This window comes from Melanostigma gelatinosum (genome assembly GCF_949748355.1).
Source record: "Melanostigma gelatinosum genome assembly, chromosome: 9".
In the NCBI taxonomy this organism is placed as follows: Eukaryota; Metazoa; Chordata; class Actinopteri; order Perciformes; family Zoarcidae; genus Melanostigma; species Melanostigma gelatinosum.
The window spans coordinates 21,446,702-21,463,536 of NC_136642.1; the positions used below are offsets into that span (position 1 = coordinate 21,446,702).

General features: G+C 43.8%; 3 protein-coding genes across 6 annotated transcripts in view; 1 reads left to right on the forward strand and 2 right to left on the reverse strand.

The window, feature by feature from the left end:
- Positions 1–7,065: 7,065 nt before the first annotated feature.
- LOC306781943 (uncharacterized protein) lies at positions 7,066–11,555 on the reverse strand. 3 transcript variants are annotated; one of them, XM_079275068.1, is made up of 11 exons: positions 11,226–11,555; positions 10,857–11,016; positions 10,527–10,676; positions 9,936–10,055; positions 9,749–9,844; positions 9,530–9,664; positions 9,329–9,439; positions 9,135–9,245; positions 8,860–8,984; positions 7,634–8,758; positions 7,066–7,428 (listed from the first exon to the last, which is right to left on the reverse strand). In XM_079275068.1, the coding sequence occupies exons 1-11, from the start codon at positions 11,447–11,449 to the stop codon at positions 7,335–7,337; spliced, it is 2,451 nt and encodes an 816-aa protein (XP_079131194.1). In that variant the 5' UTR covers positions 11,450–11,555; the 3' UTR covers positions 7,066–7,334. The 3 variants fall into 3 exon arrangements, with proteins under 3 accessions (XP_079131194.1, XP_079131196.1, XP_079131195.1); XM_079275070.1 differs by having other exon boundaries at positions 7,628–8,758; XM_079275069.1 differs by having other exon boundaries at positions 7,618–8,758.
- A 1,875-nt stretch (positions 11,556–13,430) lies between these two features.
- tstd3 (thiosulfate sulfurtransferase like domain containing 3) lies at positions 13,431–15,594 on the reverse strand. Its single transcript, XM_079275631.1, has 4 exons — positions 15,322–15,594; positions 15,003–15,164; positions 14,466–14,625; positions 13,431–14,018 (listed from the first exon to the last, which is right to left on the reverse strand). The coding sequence occupies exons 1-4, from the start codon at positions 15,449–15,451 to the stop codon at positions 13,961–13,963; spliced, it is 510 nt and encodes a 169-aa protein (XP_079131757.1). The 5' UTR covers positions 15,452–15,594; the 3' UTR covers positions 13,431–13,960.
- A 745-nt stretch (positions 15,595–16,339) lies between these two features.
- The window catches only part of usp45 (ubiquitin specific peptidase 45), a 30,279-nt gene continuing 29,783 nt past the window's right edge, over positions 16,340–16,835 (forward strand). For both annotated transcript variants that reach the window (XM_079275910.1, XM_079275911.1), the window contains exon 1: positions 16,340–16,583. The gene's annotated coding sequence lies outside the window, so the exon portion shown is untranslated. The remainder of the gene's footprint in view (positions 16,584–16,835) is intronic.

Sequence of the window (16,835 nt, forward strand, 5' to 3'; positions counted from 1 at the left end):
GAGGAGGAAGAAGAAGAAGAAGAATAAGAAGAAGAGGAAGAGAGGATGAGGACCGGCCGATATCCGCCCTCAAAGTGATGTGTTGGCATTGAGCTCTCCGGCTTTTCTAGTGATGATGCAGGCAAGGTAGCGCCCCCCCCCCCCCCCCAACAACCCTCCGCGCCCTCCACCCCCTCCCGAGGTGATGCTGTGCTATAAGGTAGTTTAAAGGGGGAGGGGGGTGAGAAGGGGGGAGCGGTCTTGAGTTTGAAGCAGCGAGTCTGTGCGCGTGTGTGTGTGCGTGTGTGTGCGTGAGTGAGTGAGTGAGTGAGTGAGTGAGTGAGTGAGTGAGTGAGTGAGTGAGTGAGTGAGTGAGTGTGAGAGAGTTGGGCTCTCCCAGCAGCTGTGAGGAGAGGGGAAAAACGGGCCGGCCTGGTCACATGGAGACTTTCCCTCACCCCGCCGCATAATGAATTGCTCTAAAACGGTCAAGAGACACAAAGGGCCAGGCGACCTTCCCATCCCCAAAATCCAATTTGTCAAGAGCAGAGAAAAGAGGGAGCAGAATCAAAGGTCCAGAGCGACCATTAATCCTCAGCATGTGGCTTTGTCCTCCGGACAGTTCCGATATTTTAACTGACAAATCCACTGTATAATTTATCCATAAATCCTCACCCTTTTCCATTCTCCCCTTTCAGGCCAGGTTTTGGAAATCAGCGGCTACTTTAAATCTACTTGGCTGGCATTCTTTGAGGTTTTATCCACTTCAAAGCGCTTTATTCTCCCTCCTCCTTTGTTGCCGCAGTTTAACAAAAGAGCAGGAAAGTTTAGAGGACTTGTTAACTTCTATTGACTCTCGGCGTGTGCCGGGTGGAGATCAGGCAGGTACTGAAAAGGAACCAGCAGCAGGAAGAGAGAGAGACAGAGAGAGAGACAGAGAGAGAGAGAGAAGGAAAAAAACTATAGAGCAACCATCACCATCTTCCCAACGCACACACTTGTGGTTTTCTTGTCTTGTCTTCCTTATTCAACACATATATTCTGCTGTATCAGTGTGCAAGGGCCAGAAAAATAAATACTGTTCCACAAATATTCTTGGGGGGTAATACTGTCTACTGACGAAATATTAATTTACATTTACTAATTATAAGTAATTAATGATAAATTGCTCAGAATTCACAATATCAGGAAAAATCTTCCCAATAATATAATGTAAATCGATTATGAAGGCATTAGAAGAAAATCTGATATTTGCTGAATAAAATGTTTCAATATTTACTTTAATATTTTCATTATCTAAATCCATTGTCAAAGCCGTCCCAGAGTCACTGTCAGATTAAAATACTGTTAATGAGTAATTGATTTAAAGTGTTTGACTGATTGATTTGAGGGTCTTGATTGTCTTATTTATTTATTTTACGAAATACGATTTATCTCCAAAAGGTTGCATTGACCTAAGATAAGCCCTACTTTTGTGTCAATGCCTTTTTTCAGATAGTCCATTGTTTAAATGGTTGGTGTGATGTAAAGGTCAGAAGGATCATTTAACTGATGAAACAAATCGAAATAGACACGTCTCACTGTGCATCATTTATAAACTAAATTGAAGACAGTCCAATGCAAAATTTGAATCAGAACTGTGATGGACCATCAGCTCAACTGTAACCACATTCACATTGTGGAACATATTCATATACTGTAGGCCTATACTATTTCAGATCGCATGACTCGAATGCTAAACGGATCTTAAAGGCCTGAAATGATTGACTCTCTGGTTGGTTGGCGCAGGTCGCCTATTAATGGATATATTATGATGGGAGACGTTGGAGAGAAAGGGAGAACACGTGGCTGTGCAGCAGGTTGTCTGAAGTTATTGGAGCCTTTTGATGCTGATGATGAGTCTGAGCAGAGAGGAAGAACAGAGGAACCTGTGGGCGATCAGTTCAGACCATTAACACTTTGACCTCTGACCTGTCCACTGTGGACAAGTAGCCTATTCTTGTGCTGGCAAAATAAATCCCCAGGATATGACTGTTTAGAAGAAATAAAATAAAATTATAAACTATCCAAAAGCAATTAGAGTTGTACCTCCATGCAGTACTTGCAAATGACTCAAATACAATAGAAATAAACCAACACGACACGACACGACACGACAACAATGATACACGATCCACAGCTTGGATGAAATCAGTGCATTAAATAATTTCAGTTTGAATTCAGTGTGTTCATTTAACAAATGCTGTAAATAAACTAATAAATGAATCTCCCTCTCTCTCTCCGCAGGCATCCCTCGTCTCTCCTCTCTCTCGCTCTCCTCCCCGCGCTCCTCCACAGTCCGTCAAAGAGCATGAACGACACGCGAACAATCTCATCAATGGGCGCAATGTTTGCGCCTGGCTGTGCGGAGGGGGTTATTTATTAACGCCTCGCCATTTGCGGCTGGTTCCCATCCACCCTTGCGCTGGTTTCTTTTAAAGCCTCGCACTTCTCCACAGTGAAATGAATTATTCTCCGAGGAAGAGGAGGAGGAGGGGGGAGAAAAAGGCGAAGACTTTTCCTTTCTGTTTGCGGAGAAGTCGCTGGGGGTGAATCTCCCCGCTCCACTGTGCGCTCTGAAGCCCCGAAGAGCAGTCAAAAGGCTCGGTGTCAGAGTGTTGGAGGCAAATGGGATGGAAAATGAAATGAAATTACATGGCTTGACCAGCGGTATTGTTCCTCATGCTTCTTAAAAAAAGAAAAAAAAAGAAAAGGAAAAGACACATTAATTACACAGTCTGATCTTTATTCTGGGACAATATCGTGGAGTCAATCAACAGCATTCCGCCAGTGCGCATCCCTTAAATCAAACCCCGCGTCTCTTTAATAAACGTAAATAACGACTGGAGAAGAATCGCAGTCTCAAGACGTTTTTATGGGCGGCTCTGCCTGACTCTTGCCAGCCTTTTTTGGTGGGCGATTTAACTGTCTAAACGGTGGGGCTCTGATTTAACTGGTTGGCCATTAATGAGCCATGAATATAGAGGAACAACCTGTGTGCAAAGCAACGCGGTAAATACAGAGAGCAATGCCCCACCAGGGATCTGCATTCATGCTCCCCGACTATACTTCAGGGGTGCCAAGGGTTCACCACCACCTCTCCTGGACTGGTTTCAATGGCCTACTATTTAAGACCCCTCCGAGCTCGGGAGAAAACACATTTTTTATGTCGACCCATAAACTTTGTTTGGGGGTCCATTCAGAGGAGCCCAATCATTGTCCCACTTAGCAGCGTGGCCTATTTCTCACAGATTCCCACGTCTTGGAAATGACTCCGTGTTTGTCTAAATCCATTTATTTCTCCGCGTAAGCCCACACCTTCGGCACCTCTCACATCTATTTGGTCACACTTCTTATAGCCTAATTACAAAAAAGAAATCTTAAATCCTCTTGCTTTTGGTTTTCGGGGACAGGTTGAACTCTCTCCAGCAAAGGAATCAGAACATATTATTATTCCTTTCAGATCTCAAACAAAGAGGAAAAAGGTTTTGGACGGGCCTGTTTATCTTTTTCCTCGGCTCTTTTTATTTTCTTTCTTGACACCCACCATGTTAAAGGTGTTTTCTTCTCTCTGAGAAACCCGGGGAAAGATGCAAGCTGCACCAGAGGCAGACCAGCTGCCTTGATGCGGGTGGGACATTAGCGACGCGTTTGAATAGTAATTATGCTTGTATGGGACTCCCACCAGATGACATGATTGGGATTTTAAACCAGACTAATATTCAAAATCGCATTAGAGAGGAGCCGAATAAACGGCACCTGATTCAACGCTGCTCATGCGTGATTTCATTCAAAATGCTTTCTCTCCTTTTTTTTTTTCCTCCCACCGAAGTGGGCTGCACCGTTTCGGTATTCAAAGTCTCTACAAAGTTTTTTTTTTTTTTGCGCCGGGCTTTTTCAGGCCACATTTCCCTGACTTAAACTCACTTTGTCTCGCATGAGGAGACGCGGATAAAAGCGTGTGAAGTTTGCGTGAATTGATATGTTTCGGTGTACCTTATAAATTCATACCTTTTCTCACTCGAGCGCCTCAGAAAGAAAGTGTCACTCAGGCCAATTCTCTCTGCTGTCCGACGCATTTAGCAGGAGATCTATTTGAGAAGTTCATTCCTCGGCAAATGTATGCAGGCGCGGCTCTGCATGAATAGAGCAGCGTGTCAGCCGACCCTAATTGGGATTTAGCCACCCAAAGCATACGCACAAAGTGACAGAAAATCGCAGGTTTCAAAGAAAGTCACAACTTTTGCCCTTCTTTTTGCAGAACTGCGGCAGTGTATGGTTGATTGCGTGCAGCGTAATGTCTCAGGGAGACATCGATTAAATCTCCTTTACTTGTTTGACTGTATAGATATAATCTGTGCATTCAGTACACTAGCCCTTGTATTTAAAGAAAAAGAAAAGAAACGAAGTTCATTATTAGGCTACAGACTTAAACAGGGTGAGCAGGTTTGGGAAAAGGAGTTGATATTTTAACTTTAGTGTTATTGCTCCTTTGGTCTTTGACAGGTGCAGTGGTGTGCTTGAGCGCGCGCGCGTGTGTGTGCGCGCGCGTGTGTGTGAGAACGTGTGTGTATTTGGAAGCTATCATTTCTGTCTTTGTTTTGAGGCTTTTCTTCAACACACACCAGAACATCATGTTGTGGTTGAATTAAAAGGGATCACCTGAACACTGATCTTTGGCTGTTCGTAGCCACATATGGACCAGAGAATGATACATGATTGTAATTATGAACAGTTTAAACTGACCCACGTTTTTATATAAATATATAAAAATATATGACTGCAGGGTATTGATAACGTATAGATACTTCTGTTTGCTGCTGCCTTTAATTGAACCACATTCAATTCATATATTAATCAATTTCCTGCATTTCTGCATTTTACTACTGCATTTTATTTCTTACACTGTTTCTTTAATTGTTGTTAAATCTCCTTTTCTTTTGCCTTATGTTTTGATGATTTTAATGGTTTTATGTGAAGCACTTTGAATTACCTTGTTGTTGAAATGTGCTATACAAATAAACTTGCCTTGCCTTGCCTTGCCTTGCCTTCTTGGTGAATGCAAGGAGCTCTCTCCCTCGGCTCCGAATAAAACGTTTTCTTATATGGACGGAGGTTAGTGACCCAACTGGCTGTGCGGCGTGTTTCTGCAAACTAAAAGTCTGAGCAAAACATCTATGATGGCAAAGAGCATGTTTAAAGACACGTAACCTTGGCTGGCCTGTATGTTTGAACGAGGCCAGATGTTTTGGCCGAAGTCATGGTTATTATCTGAACAAATATCTGAATAATTGTATTGCCTTTTTTCCCTTGTGGTGTTTTTATGACAGTTAAAATGTATATTTTGAATTTTTTAATTTTTTTGTGGATATTTTGCAGTAATCAGTCATACAAGAATATTCATGATAATCCCAATAATAATAATAATTGTTATTATTATAATGATGATGATTACAATACAATAATAATTATGATCATGATGATGATGATAATAATAATAGTTTGTGTCCAAATTTGCCAAATATTAAAAAAAATAAAAAGCGCCTCACATTTGTGATTTGAAAATTTGTAGGGAATGGTTTTTGACTAACTTGCGTCTGCGAAGGCAGGTTTGTGTATATTTTATTTATTCATTTGAATGATACGACAACACTCATCTCTTCCAATGCGTCCGTTTTTCCTCTGGGAAGACGAAGCACCATGGAGAGCTCCGCATACACACACATACACACGCGCAGCTCCAATGATAACACTCCCGCTTGTCTGTTGATAATTGTTAATAAATTCCATCTTATCATATTGATGAGAAGTCCATCTATTTCCCTGAACTTGAGCCTAAATGTAAAGGCCGCTGATCGTTCGGGTTGGCTGCACATTATTAATTCGCGGTAACAAAATGTAATCTAATGATATGACCGTCTCGCGGCTGCTCATTATATCTCCGATTGACAGTTCCAGGCTCAAACTAATTGTCTCCCGCGTTTTCGGGTGGGATGAGCTTGTGGAAACGATGTGCGAGAGAAATATTGATTGCTTCAACATGAAGTCATGTGCATAATCATTGCAAAAATGATACATTAAGCAATGATATAATACAGTGATGCAGATCGGCGCTTTGGCTCCAAATACTTATTACGGTAATCTGGTTTCATCTTGCTTGTTTTTCATTATATTGTCATCTGAATCATAAATTGGATTGTGTAAAAAAAACGATTTTCGCTAATAGTCTTTCAAATACAAATATCTCCGTTTTTTTGTTTTTAGATTTTTAGCATTTTTTCTTGAGTTGGAAATGTTATTGTTTTGTTAAATTTATTGTATTCCAAATTCTCAGGAATTAGAGTGTTTATCCAGCATATCCTTTCCAAAATGTATTCTTATCACATTTGAAGCATGAGGCAGATAACCAATAAATATGTGTATTTGATTTATTACTGATCATTCCCATCGTTTCCACGATTGTAGAAACTGTGCTATAATATAAAAGGTGTTTGATCTTCACTTGATTTAAGTCATACAATCATGGCACAGCAATGTTTCTGTTTCCATAATAACATTGGTCCTGTTCCTATCTTTTGTTGCAGTTTCTCTCAGAGGATTGGTGTGTTGCATGTCTCTGCTCTATGCCCCTGAGCAGGACACTGACTGTGTTTGGCATCTGCTGGCCAGATCCAATCGCTCCCAATCAGCAACAGGAGGAAAAGGTGTGCATGTGGATGGAATGAGGACAGGAAACGGCTGTGAGCCGTCATTCTGCTGCAGGACAGAATTTGACTGACGGATTCCTTAGCCCTCCAGAAAGTGTCAGGGCGACCGCCTTGACCCTCAGGTGATTCTGTCTTTCTCTCGGTTTTGCTGTTCCCTCGCTATACTTCCTTTCCCTTTTTCCACTTTTTTATACTTCCCAGCCAAAACTATCAAAATAAGCAACATCTCTCTCAGTTGAGCAAAAAATATGCTTTTACCAGCATTTCATGAATATAGTATTGATAACATCCTGTGTCCTGTAGTGCACCTCAAGCACAAACACTAAAAAAGACAAGGTAATTGAATGCTGATAGCTTTATTTGCAGCAAGTAGAAAAGAGGGGGGAGTGTAAGGCACACAGAAGTTTAGAGACCATGTTTAGTGTTAGTGAAGCATATTTAAACCCTATGAGGTGAAGGTTTCACTCTGTGGCAAAGGGTCATTCATGGTCTTCTTGTCCAGGGCAAAGGGCAAAGGTCAGTGCCCAGACATGGGCTTTGGTCAGTGCAAAGCTCAGAGGGGCGTGGAGGATTAAGGGCGAGGGGAGGTCAATTGGGGATTCATGCTGCTCATTCGTCATCGGAGTCATCGGCTGCACCGGTGATGATGTAGGTCTGTTCCTGGTGGTCCATCGACAGCACCTGATCATCATTTTTAACAGTTCTGTAGGGGAGGACAGACAATGCAGAGGGCTCAATTATAAAAAAAGAAGCTGGTTGGACCTTAAAGTAGCTGTAAAAGCAGGTTTAAAATACTTTAAGTAATTATTTCCCAAGCATGGGCATGTCTGATTTTTTGAGTTTTACTGCTGTGATACAAATAATGTATGTGTAAAAGAAATAGAAAAAATACCTGATGGTACCTTTACCTAATGAGTACCGTCCTCCTCTCCGTCAGCTCCACAGCCTGCTCTGCGTAGGGCTCATTGTTGCCGTCATCTCCATCGGATCCATATCCCACACCAGTCCCACCAGTGTCACCCATTCCTCCACCAATCTTCTCCATTCCACCAATGCCTGACAGTGCAACACCTCCCCCCACATCCCCAGTTCCTCTATTGCCTCTGATTCCGCCACCCATCCAAGCAGAACCCATTCCACGGTCTTTACTTCCATCTCTATCTATGCCTCCGCCAATCCCATCACCCGTCCCCCCACCAACACTGCCATTTCCTACACTAAACCCCATGTCAGTGCCACTCATGCCACCTGAACCCGCAGTGCCACCACCTGCACCCATTCCAACACCACCCTCACCTTTGCCTCCAGTGCCGAATTCCCCATTTCCATCAACACCCACACCTCCAGCACCAGTGCCCAAACCTCCGGCCCTAGTACCCACACCTCCAGCACCAGTGCCCAAACCTCCGGCCCTAGTACCCACACCTCCAGCACCAGTGCCCATAGCTCCATCACCACTGCCTACAGCTCCAGCACCGGTGCCCATACCTCCGGTCCTACCCACACCTCCAGCACCACTGCCTACACCTCCAGCACCAGTGCCAAAACTTCCAGCCCCAGTGCCCAACCCCCCAATACCAGCAGCGCCATCACCATTCATTCCTCCAGCACCCACTCCTCCCCTGCCTCCACCTGTACCCACACCCCTAGCACCAGCTCCTACACCTCCACCCCCAGCTCCTAATCCATGAACGCCACCTATGTCTGCCCCTCCTGCCCTACCAACAGGACCATTCTTGTCATCCGGACCACCAGCACCCATTCTTCCACCCACTCCTCCAGCCCCACTGCCTTGAGCTGTCCCCATGCCTCCTGCATCTATGCCCCCACCCATTCCTACTCCACTCCCCATGCCTCCAGCACCTCCACCACTACCTCCCATCATCCCGCCACCCATTCCACCAACACCACCCATGCCTCCTCCTCCTCCACTGAAGCTTATCCCACCACCAATGGCACCCATGCTACAGCTGGTAAGGGACAGGGTTTGCATCATGTCAGAGAGCCGCAGATCCTCTCCTTCAATAAGTTTTCTGCAACAAAAATAAAATATTTGAAAAGGACAAAACTTTTGTTTACATTTATTTCAAATATTTCAAGGCACTACATCAATAATAAGTCATTTTTCCTTCACCTGTATGTTGTAATCTCAATCTCCAGAGACATCTTGATATTCAGAAGCTCCTGGTATTCACGCAGGTGCAGTGCAATTTTCCCCTTTGTGGATTTCAGCTCAAGATGCAGGGCCTCAATCCGAGCCTATTAGGTTAACAGAGCCATAATATTACTGTTACTAATTAATTATTGTGTTGGCTTTGTGTCTGCATGCATGAAGGTAAGTGTATGTGTTCAGAATTGACTCTGGTGTGACCCACTTTGCATCCTGGGACTATATGAGTCAATCTTTACCTGCAGGTCTTCCAGTTCCTTCTTGTACTTTTCTTGTGCCTCTCGGATCTTGGCCTCAAGAGCTTCATTCCTGCTCCTCCGGGCATCCAAGTCACGATCTTTGCTTTGGATCTGGAGATATGTTTATGATTATAGTAATTTAATGTCGATTGTCAATCAAGCCTCATTCATTCATTTTCCCTTTGGATACTCACATCCTTTTTGGCACCTGCTATTACATCTCTAACGCTTCGAACCTTATCCACATGCGTTGAGGTCTTACTGGTCAGATCTTCAAACTTGTTTTTATACCATGAATCCATCTCCTAAAAATAAGGAAGGAAAAATTGACATGAATTTATTTCTACAGCACAGAGAACTTGATCTCGGACCGTGCTGATGTGCAATTATTTTACCTGGAGATTTTTGGCGGCAATGTCGTCGTACTGTGTCTGGATTTGTTTCAAAGCAGCTGCCAGGTCAGGCAGGGTGAATGCACTCTGAGCTGACATGTGAGCTGAGTAGATCCGTTTCATGAGCTCCTCAATTTCCTGGGAATAAAGGAAATCGTTAGCCATCATACAAAAATGGAAGGCAAACTAGATACGTGCTTCTTACATGAAGATAGTATCCACCTGTTGATGGACCCGTTTTAGGAATTCAATTTCAATTTCCATCTGCTCCAACTTCTTCTCCAAGGCAATGCGTGAGGAGGTGGCTTTGTCAACATCCTGAAGAACACGCACCATGATTAACACGTGGGTTTGGTACTGTAAATGAATTCAAGGATGAAGGAGATATCGGCTAATTAATGTAACCTACTGGGCGGAAGGTTTCAATGTCTAACTCAGCTTTCCTCCTCAGCCCCACTGCCTCCTCATATCTGATGTTGATTGCCTCCAGTTGAGCAGCTGTGGATTCCTTAGCCGCCAAGGAAATGTCCTGAAAACCAAGAAGCCAGAATTAATATGGTCGCCTATTAGATTTGAAGGTGTGTGCATGGGGGTGTGCAAAATGTAGATCAGCCACTTTTGCATTTTGCATTTTATATCCTAACTTCATTCCTGTGTGTGTGTGTGTGTGTGTGTGTGTGTGTGTGTGTGTGTCTTCAGATGTAGAATCAAGCCATCTCATCTGTGCATAACACATAGCTGAAGACAGCTGTACTCCATGACACCTTAACACGCTGAGGCACCTCTCCATTTGCCTGCCAGAAATAAGTCTGTTACCAGATAAGGAACCTTGAAAACACCAAGTTGACGTCTTGTATCGTTGCTTGGATGGATCCAGCTACAGCTCAGCGAGGTGTAAACCTCGCCGGAAACAAAGAATTCAGTCCTCACGCTCTGCTGAGCGTCTGAAATGTAAAAGGAGAAACGGAGGCGATGTGCGGCTCGGAGAATTCTTTCTCACCCGCTGAACTCTCATCTGGTCGGCGATCTTTTTCAGCTCCCTCAGCTGCTCCTCATATAGGAGGCGCAGACCTGATGGACTGTCAAAGCGGTTCTGGTGGGCCTCGATCTCCGCTTCCAGAAGCTTGTTCTGTTGCTCGAGTGAGCGAACCTGTGAGCACAAAAAAAAAAAAAACTCCTCTGTGATTTCAAGTGTGTCTGATCCAGACACCACAATATGTTCCCTGTCCATGTATGCTCCCATTATATGCTCCCATTTTTCAACGAAAGCCATTTTTAGCCAGGCCTGACAAATATAATTACAATGGGGTTAGTTTGAAGGCTGTTTTACCTTGTCAATGTATACAGCCAGTCTGTCATTGAGGACGACCATCTCCTGTCTTTCAGTTGTGCGGGTGTTGAGGAATTCTTGGTTTTCGGCAGCAGCGACATCCAGATCCATCGGAAGTTCTCCACTTGGCCCAACACAGACCATGGCTCCTGCACTCACCCTGAAAGGTTACCCGTGGGCCAAACAGACATTTGGATTTTGAAGGGGTAGATGGCATTTCCAAAATGGCTTGAAAGAGAGCTTGAGAAAGAGGAACTTACTTTTACATAAGGTTTTTTTTGTTTTGTTTTACAATGTCAAATAATCTAACTGTACAGCCCTCTTACTCATAAACCCTACATCTGTCCATCTGTAGGCACTGTGGCTTACCCTGCTCCTGCCATGCGAGTCCTGCGTGCAACCGAGGCGGTCCTCCGTCCTGCTGACTCCACACGCATGCCGCCGGCCCCGGCTCCGCAGCAGTAACCGGCGGATGCATGACGGGCGTCTCTCCTGGCGGGGGATGGGCTAGACACCCTGACCTGGTAGGACGAGGTGCTGCTGTCCTCAAAGTGACGGCGGTAGGACGAGATCCTCTCCGGGCTGCGGCTCATGGCGGCGTTCGCGCTCGTGTTTCCTCTGGTTCTCTGATGGGAGATGAAGGAAAGACTCAAGCAGGGCCTGTCTGTGGTTTGCTGCACTTCACTTCACTGTTCCGCCTTGTTGGCACTCCCCGATTGTCAACCCAGCCTCAGGTTTTATACTGCCCGTTGCCAGCCATACCCCCAGCTCGGTCAAAGACAGCCCAGTCCATGAGCCCACACCTGGGGAATGTCGAACCTCTGCTTCAAATCAGGCTTGACCTCTGACCACCAAATATCTGCCAGCAGCTTGTGAGGAGCAGAGCTTGGCTGTTATAGTGGCTGACAGCATCACCCATTAGTCTTTCTGGAAAACACAGAATGCGATCATGTATCAGTCTCCTTTTTATCAGAACCACTCTGGGTTTTGCTGAGATGCATGTCTGCAGCACTGGGCAGCAGACATGCAGGCAAGCAGGCAGGGTCCGGCAGCAGCCAGTAGGTGCAGCACTGACGTGATCTGCTCTGATGGGGACGAGGGACTTTAATTGAATGCTGAGCCGAAGCTGGAAGGTGATGAGGCACAAAGAGCCCCAGCATGATTTGACGTAATTGAGCATTTATTTGTCTGATGTGTTTTCAACATATTAAAACCATTGTAATCAGGAAAAATAGAGAAAATTAAATTAACTGCTGCTGAGGGGAAATAAGGAGGCAGAAGAAAAGGAGAGGGAGGGGGGGGGGGTAGTCTGGAGTTTATAGTTGACATGGCACAGTGATATGAGGGGAGAAAACAGTGCTCACGTCTGTTCAGGGGCGTTTCTTTATTGACACCTTCAGGGTCACTTGGTCAGGGGTCATTAAACGCTGCACTGTCCTTAATATTTACTGTAAACATTAAATACCAGCAACATTAACCCTCACAGAAAACCCAACACGCAGGTTACACACACACACACACACACACACACACACACACACACACACACACACACACACACACACACACACACACACACACACACACACAAATTATAACCGCTCTAAAAGCCAGATGTAGTTTTTTCAGCACATTTATTTCTAAAATGCTTTTTAATCTGCTGTTCCTGTGACAACCTGTCCTGATGGATTAAGCTGGCATCCATTGCTTTCCATTGAGCTCAGATCTTGCAGCAGCGTGGGACTTTTTGGGGAGATGTGGAATCAGTCACGTGAACAATCCATCTCCAGCGGACCAGCTCTTTTCATGTGGCAAACAAATAGCATCACTCATCGTTGTGGTATTTGCTATTACAGCAGGCCTATTTATGAACCCTTACTTCAACTGCTGAGTCAACCCCACCTTCCACATCTAATGTTTTATTCAGCTATAAGAATTGCTAAGGGGAACACAATATTGAGAAGGTATGGACATGCTTCTTTTCAGAGTCACTTATTGCTTTTTGTGTTTTCCTATTTGAACGGGCCACATGATAGGGTCTAGTTATACGATTGAGACTCACAGACCTGCTTCAACAGTTAAATATAAATATGTCCAATCATTTTGGGGGTTCCCTTGCTTGCTGGGAGAACACTGTTTATAATATGAACACAAATGGCATTACTCTGAGCCAGATTATTTACTCATGCATCTGGTAAGTCACTTCGAAATCCTGATTAATTAAACTAAATCACGAGAATGTCATGTGTCGGTGTCCAGTGTGGACTTTCAGCTCAAGCTGTAAAAGGGTAAGTTCACAGGGAACAAGGTCCATGGCAGCGGTCGACATACTGTAGTTGAAAACAAACACATTCATTATCGTGGATGACGGAGGAAGCTGTTAATGTTCCCTGTAGGGTGGGTGGCAAATTCATACTGACGCAGCGGTTATTAGACACATCCCTTCAACGCCGTAGATCATCTTAGTGCAGCTGTCCCCTCAGCCAGCAACCATGTCACAAGTTATTCAAATAAATGTCGTTTTTAAAAGACCTGGAAAAAAAGAATAATTACAAAACACAAACTAGACATCACTGTTAATCAAAACTATAATTTAATTTATTGAATAATGATGGCAACAACTGCAGATGAATATATGAGCATCAACTTGATGCGTTGGCAAAGGACCACTTCATTTTAACTCACAATCATACACAGAAATGTAGTCATTTGCATAGATAATGTAGAAATGAACACTCCTTGTTGTCTATTGATATTTGTATTTTGGTTTAAAGTAATCACAGGTTATAAATATCTGTCTCTTTAGAAGTTGTAAAGGGTTTATAAATAGTTCTGTGATGAAATTAAATTACAAGGAACTTAAAGTAACATTGCAGTATAGTTTTAAATGTATTTTTGTTAGCAGCAGACATGGGACTTGTTGATGTGTGCTGAGCCCTCTGGTTTCAGTCTTTGGGATTCACAGATGAGGAAAACAACAGAAGAGTCAATGAACATTTTAAAAACCCTTTACAAGACTCCTTGTTATGCGCTCTCGCTCGCCAGTCTGATCTCAGTTAAAAGCTTTAAATTAGCATTTGTTTTCTTGTTTCGACATCCCTGGATCAGTTCTGCTGTTCATTTTTCACCCAGTCTTGCCAGCCGCCCAGGTAATGCTGAACACTGCAACAGAGGGAAGAAGAAAGAAAGTCGATGAAAACGTTGCATAAACAGAGGCGAGTCAAAAATGAAACTGCATTTGTGTTTGAATGTACTGTTAATAAGTAACTCTCTGCATGTGGTATGTGGCAGCTCTAAAAGAGCACTGCATGATGGGTTGACGTTGCGCAGCAACAGTTGCAATAATCTCAAGCTGGTGAAACTTGATTCTGTCTCATGATGAGATATAACAGATATAACCTCCAGCCATAAACGGGCAGTGGTACTCTAGCCTTGGCTCGGACTGGCCAGAAATGTCCTTCTGGGGATCCAAGCTCGGACTGGGAGAAATAAACACTTTTAACAACTCACAATAACAAGTAATCTTATTCAACACTTTCTATACATGACTTGACGATGAGGTGAGAAGCAATGATTTTGACAGATGTGTGCCAAGGAGACATGTCTCACTCTTTGTATCCCAACAAGGCGGCTGCGTTGAGCGCTGTCTTGCTCCTGACCCCCGCCAGACAGGTGAACACGACGTTATCTGTCTGCTGGGGCATTTCACCGCCATACTTTTCATTGAACTCGTCCGGACCCAGCTGGAGGGCAGTGTTCACCTGTCCCACTGCAAAGTCAAAGAAGCACAGACAGCTCAGTTGCGGCCAGTAGAACTTGAAATCTGTGCTGTTAGGGAAAACAAAACGTTAATGAAGGTGTGATCTGGGAGCCGTTGTAAGCAGCATCAAAGCATCGTACCTCGATACACTTATTATGATTATCTAAGGAATGTTAACCATGAAGAGAGTTGTGCAGCTTGTCTGCAGGTGTCATGTTGAAATATATTTTATTTGACTGGGAATGTGGCATTGAAGCATGTTTTCCAAATGTGTTCATGTCCCGCACATAGGATAAACTATTTGGGTACTACATTTGTATATTGGTCTTACATCCCTGCCAAGCTAAAACTAAGTTTATATGTATTTTAGGGAAAACAACACTCACGCGGAATGTTGATTGACCCGGGGATGAAGCCGTACTCCCTGAGCTCCCAGGACTCCCTGACATCTATAACTACAGCTTTCCGGCCCGCCAGGAGCTGCTTCATCTGCTCATAGCTCACATCCGTGCTCGGTGGCGCAGAACTGAACCTGCGGAGCTGCAACGCTGTAGCAGAAGGCGAAAACAGACATGTCAAAGGCTAACGTAACATGTGGACAATTTCAAAAACGAGCCACCCGGCTGACATTCACAATGACATTGCCCACACATGGGGAACAGCGCAGCAAGTTAAGACAACGCTAACGTTATATGTAAAGCTCACTTTTGCAACCGTGGTGAGTGTTGACAAGGCTGGACGCAGAGGTTCGTCCAGGGACGTAAGCTCCAGGCAGGACGTTCCATAACAGCCTCGGAGCGACCCCCGCTAACCCGCAACACCTTCTGAGAGCCATGGGATAGTTACACCCTGTGTTACGCTCTATATTAACACCCCGTCAACATGAACCCGTAAGTACGCAGTTAATAATACTACGTGAGACAACTAACGTTAGTATAACAAATACCCACTGCTCACAGTCAGCCTGCCGACATTGACCCGCGCATGCGCAGACGTATGGATCCCCAGAAGGACAAACCACTCCCTCCTTTCAGTTCTTACTTAGCAAGTGCAAACGCAAGTCATTATCTTAATATTTCAAAGGTTAACCCATTGTCAATGTCATGTGTTGGAAGTAGATTTAACTACCTGAACTAAAATTATCAAAGACATAATATATGATGCATTCATGCTCAGGGGAAAGACGGAACAGCGACAATGGCACGTCTGTCCACATCTGACCAGCGATTTATCAGGAAATAAATAGTAATAGTAGTACTATGCTGCGCCTCGGGCTACTACAGCTATCCTGCTATCAGTTATATCTGTTTGTTGTCAAAACTAAATATACACCATCTAAATTAATGCTGTACCATAAATGATTGAATTTGAAATTGATGTGTGTTGATGATACCACGAATTCCACATCACATAAAAAGAAAGACTTGAGGCCACATTGCATACAGTTACATGCATTCATAGTATGACACAGTAGGGCACCGTACTATGTCCACTACCGTTCCTTGATTTTGGTCTCTATAAATAAAACATAACAAATCGTTTTCTGTAGTTATATGTGTGTTATAAAACGTAGAAAAGCTCTTTCACAGAACCTGTGACGCTTTGCCTTTTTAAGGAGATTTCCCATTGTTCGTGAATGCAGCATTAGGCCAAACTGAGCCACCGTATTGCGTCACATGTTGACTAGTTTGCTAGTTGATGCTACCGAAAGCTCGACAAAATAATTGAAAATCAAAGGCAAAAACGAGCAATTATTAAGATACTTGTCCTGTTTTTGTCGGCACCCTGTACTTTTCTTTGAAATGCCTTAATATCTCCGTGGATTGTTGGATAAAACACACACGTTAATGTTTTATTTGTCCTGACAAGCTAATGTAGCTAGCCTGTTTGCTAGCCAGGAAGAGTTGACATCTCACTGTTGGCTTCAGGTTAGCTAACACAGTCAACATAGGAGCTAAAATAAAGAGGTGAGTTCATACTGCCTTTTCGCCCAGTCGAACTTAGGAAAAGCTGTTCATTCGATGGTAAAATATATTTGATATACGACATATATGCCTCTTATGCGTTCCTAAATTGGATTGTCGGGGCAGGTTGAGGCTTCCTAACCGTGTTATTGCACAATACTGAATACTTATCTTTCACATAGTACCACCTTTTTGGCTGGCTATATTTATTCTCGTTGACATACTATGCAGTCCGTAAGTATATGGATCTGCACA

Coding starts and splice junctions, on each gene's coding strand:
- LOC306781943 (XM_079275068.1), bottom strand. CDS start 11,449: ATGAGCCGCAGCCCGGAGAGGATCTCGTCCTACCGCCGTCACTTTGAG. Junction 8,985..9,134: donor AGGAACTGGAAGACCTGCAG/GTAAAGATTGAC, acceptor TTAACCTAATAG/GCTCGGATTGAGGCCCTGCA. Junction 7,429..7,633: donor AGGAGGACGGTACTCATTAG/GTAAAGGTACCA, acceptor CCTCCCCTACAG/AACTGTTAAAAATGATGATC.
- tstd3 (XM_079275631.1), bottom strand. CDS start 15,451: ATGGCTCTCAGAAGGTGTTGCGGGTTAGCGGGGGTCGCTCCGAGGCTG. Junction 15,165..15,321: donor CACTCACCACGGTTGCAAAA/GTGAGCTTTACA, acceptor CTTCTGCTACAG/CGTTGCAGCTCCGCAGGTTC. Junction 14,019..14,465: donor GCCTTGTTGGGATACAAAGA/GTGAGACATGTC, acceptor CCTCTGTTGCAG/TGTTCAGCATTACCTGGGCG.